The following is a 10,677-nucleotide window of genomic DNA, read 5'->3' on the forward strand; positions in this document are numbered from 1 at the left end:
TTGAAACATATTAAACAATTTATCTTTAATTTTTATCAATCTAATTTTATCCGTTATTCTTATTGCTTTGTTAAAAAAGTTATTAATAACATTGTATTTCATGTGAATTGGATGACAGGATAAATAATTTAAAATTATATTACTTGATGTTTCCTTTTTTGTCCATTCTGTTATTAATGTATTTCCTTGTCTCATTAAATTACTGTTATTTTTTTTTTTTTTTTAGTCAGCTGTTGACAGAACTGATCGAAAATGTACCACCACAGAGGCTTACCAAGCAAAAAATGATGACCCTTAGTGATATTGTTCATTCGCCACTATTTTTAACTGCCGAATCTAGGAAAGTTCTGCTGCGGATTATTCTGCTTAAGATAAAGGATCTGCTTGAAACTAAGGATGAGGTAGCCAAATTAAAAAAAAAAAAAAAATGTAGCTAATATTCTATTATAATTCTCTTTAGTTCCAATTTATTTATAGCTTAAATTTAAGTTGTATGTAACATGTTTGTCATATGTGTAAATGAAAAAAGTATTTTTGTGTTATATGTCTAATTGAATAAGTGGAATTTGTTAACTGATTTTTATTAAAACGTGTATTCTGTTTTGCATGCTTGGATAAACAGAATATGATGAAACACGTGAGTAACGTTTGTTTTATTTTTGTTGTTTTTTTTTACCCATTAATATCGGTAAGTATTCGTGAATGTACCTTGTGTATTAACCATGATTTACAATCCTGTGTGTTGAGCATGTTCCTCGAATAATTGTATTTATCTGTGTGGGTGATTAACCGATTTACCTGTTTGCTGCTTTGTGTCACAATTTAAACGAAATCGTTTGATCTAGTGTTTTATATAATTGTGGGAATATCCCTCGACTTTGTCATCACTTTGTTGTAACCTTGGCAAATGTACTCAAAGCACCTTTTTTTTTTTTTTTTTTTTTACATTCACTACAAGCACATTCCATCCAATAAGCAGATATTCAATGCTTTCTTAATGTTATTTTATTTTGCATGTAATTTTCCATTTCCAAATTGTTGAAACATGCCTTGTTTACCCAAAAGGAATAAATGATCTGCTTTGTGTTATGCTTCGTTAAAAATTGTCTCTCATTGCTTATGGGCACAGCATGAACTTAAAAAAAAAATTAACATATATAAATTCTTGATCTATTTGAGAGTAATATTATAATAGAATAAAAGAACTATGTTGGTTCTATGCATATTTAAAGTAAAACCTCAGTTATCTGGCAATCGGTTTATCACATTTTCTATAAACTGAGTTATCCGCTAAAAGAGGAGGGGACAAACTTAATAGCTGCAACAGCAGTTTATTTATTTGGTTCGTAAGAAATATTTAGCTGTTACTTTTGGATTGGTTGCAAAACAATTTATCTTGAATGTCCAGAAAGGCTATATACTATTTGTGAAAGTTACGTGTATTAAAAACCAAAGATCTCTAAGGAAAATGATTTATTTATTAACAAAATGAATACATTTTTATATTGTGTGACTTATGTATTTCTAAAAACATAACTTTTTATGTTACCTTAACTATGTTATGACAGTACATTGCCTTCTTATTTTCTGTAATTAAAAGCTTTTTTTTTTCCAATTTATTTCCTTAAGTCAATTGTTAATTGATGTAGAATGTATCGAATGGAAAAATGTTACCAGTTTTGTTTATTAAACCCTAATTGTTGATTTATAAACATTCAAAATTTTCTATAGAAAAATCCACAATTACATATTACTAAATTTCTGGCTCAACTTCTTTTTTGAATTTTCAATTGAAAATTCAAATTATAAAACTTTTCCGAAGTAGTTTTATTTAAATTTATTTGGTTGATAAGAATTATTTAGCTGTTATTTTTGGATTGGTTGCAAAATACAACTAAAAGAAAAATTTCTTTATTTTGTATTTCCAGAAAGGCTAGTACTATGTACATTAATAGCCAAAGATCTCCAAGGCAAATAATTTATTTACTAAGAATGTATTCACAGAAAATAAATTATAAAATATGTCTAAATTGTGGACAAATAGGAGTTAGAATTGTTTTGTTTTTTCAAAACGATTTTTTGTTTTTTTAAAAGATGTGTGGACAGTTGGCAAGAGAACGGAGATTTTACTAAGTAGCTCAATTGTGGAATTTTATTAGTGATGTATCCCTTTCATTTTTTTGGGGGGGGGGGAATTTCCTTCCCGGCCATTTCTGACATACAGGAGGTTTATTCTACATGGATATACAGGTTAGCACCCTATTCAAACCAGATTGGCAAGGTCGTGTTTTCATTCCCTGAGGCCGCCACAAAATAACAGTCAAGCTGCCTAGGCCAGAATTGAACTGGGGCTCCTGCAATTACGAGATTGCTAAGATGACTCCTTAACACTTTTGTCTACTATGGCCTCAGAAACCAATGGACAAAAGTGTGCCTTCTGTGTCAGGACATTACATTAACAATGGACGTTACATGAAACAAAGAGTTAGACGACTTCCAATCAAAATTATTTTTGGTAAATGATTTTCCACAGTGCAAACATTGTTAATAAATAAATAAATAAGTTTATTTATGGAAGATTATTAGTTGACAGTTTAGAATTAAAGGACATAATGGACTTGATAGTGGTTAGAAAGTTACTTAAAAATAGTAAAAAACTGTTTATCAAAATCCAACATTTTTAACTCATGTTGGAAAACTTCCTCAGAATTTAAATCACTGCAGTGAGCAAAGAACTGACCATCTGTTAATATTAATTTTTTTTTTTTTTGTAATAAAATAATCTATTTTTTCGCTATGTAAAATATATTTCATACATTCTCTCCCTCCTCTTTACTGCTGTTAATCGAGGTTTTACTATGTCGTAGTTAGTCTGTTCAAACTTAAGTTTTTATTTCAGGTTTGATATCTTAAGGCAGTTTCATTAATTTATTTGTTAGATTATTTTAGGCGAATTAAGAAGCTTTCATTGACCAACAACATGTTTATTTCTCTATTATATGAAGTCATTTATGGTAACATATGTTCGTGTTTTTTTTTTTGTAAGGTGTATTCTCCCGTGTTATAATAAGCAGACGACGAACCTACGTTCTAATTAATGACTACCCTATAAGAGAGAAATTAATTGAAGAGGTGAATATTGTACTTGGCAAGGAAAGCTTCCTAACTCACCTAAAATAAGTTACCAAAAAATGATAAATGAAACTGTGAAAGGGTATTAGACCTGAATCAAGATTTTACTTTAAATTTAAACTACTATGTAGACTTTTTAATACCTATAGTTTTGTTTGTTTCAGTAATTTAGTAAATTAAAATGTAGTTTCAAAGATATCAACTGGCATATCACTGTTCTTATTAGAATATATTGTATAAAAAGAAGATCCGGGTACAGTAAAAAAAAAAAAAATTAAACAATTTAATGTGAGCCGTTTTGCCCCACTTTGCAGCTTACCTGCATTCAGTACATCCTGATGAAGCCCTGCGAAGTGGGGTGAAACGTTGGCTCACATTAAATTGTTTAAATACTGTTTGAATTTTTTATTATACTCAGACCACCTTCTTTTTATATATTATATATAGTCAATCAACATTCTTCCAATAGAAAGTATTATGTTGGCCTATAAACTTATATACAAATAATATAGTTTATACTACCTGAATTCAAGTGCTGCCCATTCATTGTTTTAAAAATTATTTGTTCAAATTTTTCTCAGACTAATTTCATTTGTCGAAGCTAGGTGTAAATAATTATATATATTTATATTTTCTTTCTTTCTTTTTTTTTTTTTTTTGTGGATGTGTTTTGTAGTGGTGGATGTGATTTTTGTATATGTAGGAATTTAGGATCAAAACTAAGTCAGTTGCCAAGGTTGCTAAAGTGTTGGGAGAGTCTGAGGCAAAACTCCAAGATATACAAGACACTCCTCATGAACCACCGGTAAGAGAAAAAAAAAGTGTCAAAATGTATTATTACTGTATATTATTAAATGTGTGTACGCTTGTAACCAGCTTTTTTTTTACTTATTTGTTGGACTGCTTTTTCTAATTTTAAATAATGTTAACCTAATTTGTGTTCGATAATTTATTTTATATCAGATGAAATATCACTTAGATTATTTAAGTAATAAACATTCTTAATCATCTTAAGGCCCATTTAATCAACTTAGTTTAAACTTATTTAGCCTTAATAATAATTTTATTATAATTACTATATTTTTGTCGATTAAACATTTAAATCTAAATCTATAACATCAAACAGGTAAGGTGTCCAAAACGTTTCTGTAAAAGTAAGAGAATTTTATGATAACACACTTAGCCAGTGAATTTTACAAGCTAAGAGACACAAATGTAAATTTGTTTTAATGAATGAGAATCTTTATTTGTGACAATAAGTTTACATAATATCAGCCTAGAGTCTACAGTGTGGAGATCCAAAATCCTGGTAGGTAGGACAGAATTCAACAGGTCAGCTATGATCCTCAGTTTTGCTGATGACTTCAACGTGATAGGGAGGACTTTTGGAGTGGTGAAGAACGCCTTTCTCGGTCTACAGAGGAAAATTGCGAGTATGGCACTGGTTGTAAACCTAATACATTAATGTGGACAGGTTTATATTGGACATGGCTGTTGTAGCCAAAGGAATTATGGCGTCACCTTTGCTACTTCAAAACTGGAGAGAATGGCCGACAACCAAATTCCAAAGAAGGTCCTAGACGAATGGCTAAGCAGAAGGAGATGGTTTGCAAGACTGGGCTCCACTAGGCTGGTGATGTTGGAAATGACGCTCAGTCGTATGATTCTGGATTCCAATTCCATGTTTGTTGATGTGTCTTCATCTTTACTGTCAATGTGATTAATTTTTTCGATACTACTCCTGACATTTTTTTCTGAACCTATGAGTAAAAGTTGAAGTTTTATGGTTGCAATGGTTACAGAAGAGAAGACAATAACAGGTGGAATGTTACCGTTATGTTCTGATTAAAGTAAGTCTTAAGAAAATAACTGAAAAGGTTGTCTGTAATAATATAATTTTCAGAGAATCCTTTATTTTATTTTTCCTTAATTTAGGATCAGATTATATGGAAGCTTGTTTAGTCTAAACTAAATTGCACCTTTTTTTTTTAATACTATTTTTCTGTAAAAATTTTTTAAAATTATAATTGCCTAAAGGTCAAAAATAAAAATAAAATTACTTTTTTTTTTTTTAATCGATAATTTTTTAATCGGTTCTATTTTTGATTGTTTTAGGGATACTGTATCCCGCTCTTTGGCATAATATAATTTACTATTGGTTTTAAAAACAATAGATCTACAAATTGTATATGCACTGTTTTAAAAACCAACAGTGAATTATATTAAGCTGAAAAGGGGAGGGACATAGTATCTCCAAAATGTCTAACAATAAAATAAATATATCTATTAAAAACATTGTATTATTATTCTTATTTTTTAACTTTTAGGTAATTATATATATTTTTAAAAAATATAGGTAATTTTTTTTTTTCTTAAAATACCCATTTCTGCAGTATTGTTTTGAATTAAGATTATTAGAATACTGATCTATTATTTGTCATACAAATTTTTGAAGATAGAATTTATGCATGCAGAGATTTCTATTTATTTGTTAAGGATTTTCATGATTGTTCTATTTACTAACATTGAGTCAAAAAATTGTAAATAGTTAGTATTCTAATACAGAATAAAATAGCCAAAAGTTTAAAAAATGAATTAAAGCAGGCGTATTGTAAGTTCAATGATAATAAAGCCTGATAAACCAAGCGAACCAAAGTTCAATGTTGATAATGCGATAAATTGCTATGTACTCTCCTTATAATCCTTTCAAAACCAAATCTACAATGTTCAACTTAGCACCGTCCTTCAATCAACGCTAAATTGGATGCTTAACTGTTGGGTTAAATATTAGTAGTATACTTTATAATTAGTATATGATCTAGTGTGTCTAATTAACTAGATATGTGGTATATTAATAAACACAATGTATGTGGAAAAACAAAAATTATCAAATTATTTAATTGCTTGAGTAAAGTTTTCATAATAACCATTTTATAATTAGCATACGTTGTTAATACCCAGGACATTTCTCTTTGTTATCTCTTGCATCTTTCAGAAGCAAATACTTTTTATTTTTTTACCTGATCAGGATTTATCACTTTGTACTTTATTGATGCAGTGATCAATTAGCATAATTCATTGAATGATTTAACATTTCAAATGACAAAATTTTGCTACTTGTCTGTTCTAAAAAGTTCCTATTAAAAGTGCCAACAAATTTTCTTTAATTTAAACATGTCTACGATGCTCGATTTAATTTATTTCAAAATTAATGATTTTTGTATGCATGTTGAGCTTGTAAAAGTTGGCATATCTTCAATTTTTTTTTTTAAATTTGTAAGCAGCAATAATATTTTATATGAATTAAGATAGTAAAGATCTATTATTTATTATCTAATTGCGAACAGGTTGAACTCTGCGTTAACATATTATGCGATACTATGGAGCTTCTATTTCGGGACGACATTGGCCCAACAGTGCATGATTTGCAAGTCATCATGCATTCCATTTTAAGAACTGTTATTCAAACTACAATTACAATGGACAGAGAGGAACCTCTTGTGGTAAGTTTGTCTTATATTCACTTTTATTAGGTTTATTTCTTATTTAATTTTTAAGTAGATAATTATTTTATTCTTAATAGAATATAGATGTATTATTTTAATAGTTTATAATTTAACTCCAAGAATTTTATGTCTTGACATTTTAGCAACTTTTATACTACCTCAAATTTTATCTGTTTCTCTTGGCTTAATTACGTTGAAAATAAATTAATAAAAACATCTGGCTCTACAGTCCATGAAGGGTTATGGGTTCACTATTTTGATAAGGAGCTACTTTTTCTAGACAAACAGTTAGGTTAGGTATTAATCAGGTCAAGATCACACGCGACAGTTAGCTTTACTCTCTTCTGCAGCGCTTCCTGACCCAAGGGTTGTTAAATGGCTGATTTAACGGAATAATGAACTGAGATTTGCTGCTCCACCTCTCCTCTTTCCCTGTAAACTTAGTTGTTATAATCAAAGAAAGAGGTCATCGAGTTATCAATACGTGTAAAAGTATACTAAATGCTGAGTCTAAGGTTGATTTAATATTGGATCATAACTATTATATCCATTCCATTCAGTTACCAGTCAAAAAACCTCTAAGTCACCTTCGATCATCCCCTGTCTTGGAGTAATCATGTATCCGAAATGTACAGATAATTCATATTTATTCTCAAGTAGTTCCATAGATTCTACTTATCCTCGCCTTTGAAAACACCTTAGTTACTTGTTTCCTCCATTTTTTTCCCAATTTTGATTATGGTTGCCAGGAATCCTTAAAGGAAGAGACTTTAAGGACTGCAGAACTTAAAGAAAAATTATAGCATCTTATGAATTTCTTTAGAAGATGTAAATCTTTGCAGTTCCCAAAAACATGCATATTTTTAGCAATTATACCGACCTGAAAATTTTTTTCTAGACAGTGAATAATCATTTATATTAATTGTTTTTGTTTTTAGGGGCCTTGGTCCCCGAATAAAGACCATTTTTTCATTATTATTAATGTTAGATCTTTGTGTATGAATTTTATGAAGTGACATTTTGATATCGGCAAATCAAGTTGTCTCCAAAATGTATTTATACTGTCTTTTTACTGTTAAAGTTTTGTGCTTATTAGATATCAATGAAAACCAGAGTTGAAAAATGAGGTGTATCATTTTTGTCTAAGTTTTCTGGAAAAAAATTTGTTTTGTTTTTTTGGAAAGTTTCAGTAATCTTTAGAATACTCTAGCTAAAAAATTTAATTATAGCTTAGCTATGGATTCTTTTTGTGATGTAGAATCTGGTGCCGTTTTTAAATTTTAAGAATAATGCGATAAAATAGGGTGAAATTTTTATCATCAAAAATTTAATTGAACAGGGGGGAAGATGAGGCACATTTGTTTTTTCAAGGGTCTACGATTAAATATCTTGTGTACTAATTTTTAAAATAAAATGAGCTTGAGACACTTTTTATATATTACTTCATTTTCTCCAGCACTACTCTATTGAACTTTTAATTTTTTTCCTCTGCAAGTATGCTAAGATAGATCTTTAGCCGTTTAAGCTCACTTTTTTGACTTACTCTAGTGCCCACTATTTTTATAATCTATCAAAAACTGTTGTAACTCATTGAAAAAAAAATGAGTTACCTTGTTTTTCTCAGTAGCCTTTTTAGATTACATAAGTCCCATAGTTATACCCTAATTGTGTACATTTTTCCAGCGGTTTATTAAAATAAATCTTTCCATTAATCCAGTTGGTCTTGTGACTTTACCCAGGCTTTTCAATGCCAAGTGTGAAAGGGAAAGGATTAAATATATATCATGAACATGAATGATACAAAGTCGTTGATTTTTAAAATATTTTTTCTTTTTTTGTAAAGGGGAGTCTCGTTTCAATAATGCTTGCAATCCTGAGGCAAATGGGAGCGAGTCATTTTGAAGACTACATCAAACGTTTTCCGACTAAAACTGATCTTCTGGATTTTTTGATGGAGATATTGCTTGTTTTTAAGGATCTTGTCTCGAGGCCAGTATTTCCTAGAGATTGGTGTGAAATGATAATGATACAGAACAGGTATGTTTTCTTAATGGTCTAGATATAGGAGAGGAGTGGGCAAAGCCGGACTTGGAGCATAGGTACTACTGGTTTAAAATCCTTTAGAGATTGAATGGTAAGAGCATTTTGCCGGTTGAGCAGCCTGAGACTTGTTGCTGGTTGCCGATCCTACACCGGCTTGAATACTTTTTGACCTAATTTGTTTTTCTTATTATAGATAATTTTCTTTTAGAATGTTCTATAATTCTTTATTCATATGGACTTAAGAACGGCATAGTTGGATGGATTTATCAACTGTTTTTATTTATTATTAAAAAGCATTATTATACAATAATTTAGAAACTCTTTTTTAAAAACAATTCCTAATTCTGAATATAAAAAAATATTTACAATTACAAATACACTTATAACTATTATAAAAATTATATTTTTAAAATAAATTCCTAATTCCTAACCTAAAAAAAAAAAATAGAAAATTATTGGTTTATTATATCACATTCATAATAATATTACTTGAATGAATGAATGATTATATTATGATACTTATTCAAGACAGAATTTAATATGAGGAGATGGTCAGGGTTGCAGTCAGTAATGATCTACAAATAAGTAAAACTGATGTATTTACTTATTTGTGTTTCATTACAGACCGCATCCCTATCTTCTTCTCGTGTCGAATCTACGGTTAACTATAAAGACCTCATTACAGAATTTAATGCTCTTTAATTTGTTGTATTATAACTTTTTCACTAGAATGCACCGTTTAGGATTCATAGGTGAAAAACAAAATCCTACTTTGTTACTTTATTAAATTAATTAGGTACTTAGTAATAGGTTTAGGACCATCATAAATGCATTTCTGTGTTAAATGTGATACAAAATGATTTTAATAATTATTTGCTGATTTATATTTTCATGCATTGGAATTCTTACCTATTCGATCTATAAGAAAAAAGAAAATAATTAAATGCATTCATATGAATTCTAGTGGCTAGGATAGAAACTAAGATTTGCTTTGAGATCCACTAGATTGCACTAGGGATAGAGTAAATAAATCAGTGAATAAGCCTCAGTCGCCATAGTGATTATCATATCCATGCTGATAAATCAGCTCATAGTCCCTAAAGTGTTAATTCATTGATCTGTAATCATTAGCAGATTAACCACTAGATGCCAGGTCAGTCTCATTACTCACACAGTATCTTTGCTCTGTACATGACTTTGCGCTCACCTAGTCTATGTAATACGGAACATTACATTATTTTGTGCTGTATATATTTTTCAATTATATTATGTTTCTATTACAGTATCATCCTTAAGGCTTTGAGATTTTTTTCTCATACTATTCGAGATTATTTCTCAACTAAATTCGAGCAGCAAGCGTGGAATAATTTCTTCCATTGTGCCATATCATTTCTGACCCAGCCAGCTCTGCAGTTAGAAACTTTTTCCGAAGGTAAAAGGAGAAGAATAATAGCTAGGTATAAAGATATGAGGATGGAAACAGGTTTTGAAATTCGAAGTATGTGGTTTAATTTGGGTGAGTATTATTTTTTACTAAACTTTTCTTTTATCTTTAATTTTAGAGAAGTTTCAGAAAGATGTTATTTATAATTATTTATTATATTTGTCTTTAATTAATGAACCAGAACTTTTTATAAGTGAATTAAACCTCTATTATTTTGAAATCAATTATCTGTTAAACCTCATGGATTATCACTAATATCTTATTCTTTTCTTTTAGGTCAGAATAAGAAGCAATTTATTCCTGGTTTGGTCGGACCATTTCTTGAAATGACGTTGATACCAGAATCCGATTTAAGGAGAGCAACTCTTCCAATTTTCTTTGACATGATGCAGTGCGAGTTCTATTCTCCTCGGGACACTTCTGACAATAGAAGAGATTCAACGCAGATTAAAGCAAATTTTTTAGAAGTAATAATTTTTATTTTATCTGAGTCAACACAAGTGTTTAAAGCTCTATAAATTAATATTTATTATTATTATTATTATTATTATT

General features: G+C 29.4%; 1 protein-coding gene across 1 annotated transcript in view; it reads left to right on the forward strand.

Moving 5' to 3' along the window:
- Positions 1 to 10,677, forward strand: part of LOC106679933 (dedicator of cytokinesis protein 1) — a gene marked incomplete in the record, with an annotated part of 79,196 nt that overhangs the window by 26,768 nt on the left and 41,751 nt on the right. The window contains 7 exon segments of the mRNA XM_067049787.1: positions 227 to 401; positions 623 to 637; positions 3,836 to 3,937; positions 6,480 to 6,635; positions 8,482 to 8,675; positions 9,965 to 10,197; positions 10,402 to 10,592. Of these exon segments, the coding sequence (XP_066905888.1) occupies positions 227 to 401; positions 623 to 637; positions 3,836 to 3,937; positions 6,480 to 6,635; positions 8,482 to 8,675; positions 9,965 to 10,197; positions 10,402 to 10,592 (1,066 nt within the window).

The sequence above is a fragment of the Halyomorpha halys genome, unplaced genomic scaffold (assembly GCF_000696795.3).
Source record: "Halyomorpha halys isolate HHAL.00 unplaced genomic scaffold, Hhal_1.1 Scaffold234.1, whole genome shotgun sequence".
Classification (NCBI taxonomy): Eukaryota; Metazoa; Arthropoda; class Insecta; order Hemiptera; family Pentatomidae; genus Halyomorpha; species Halyomorpha halys.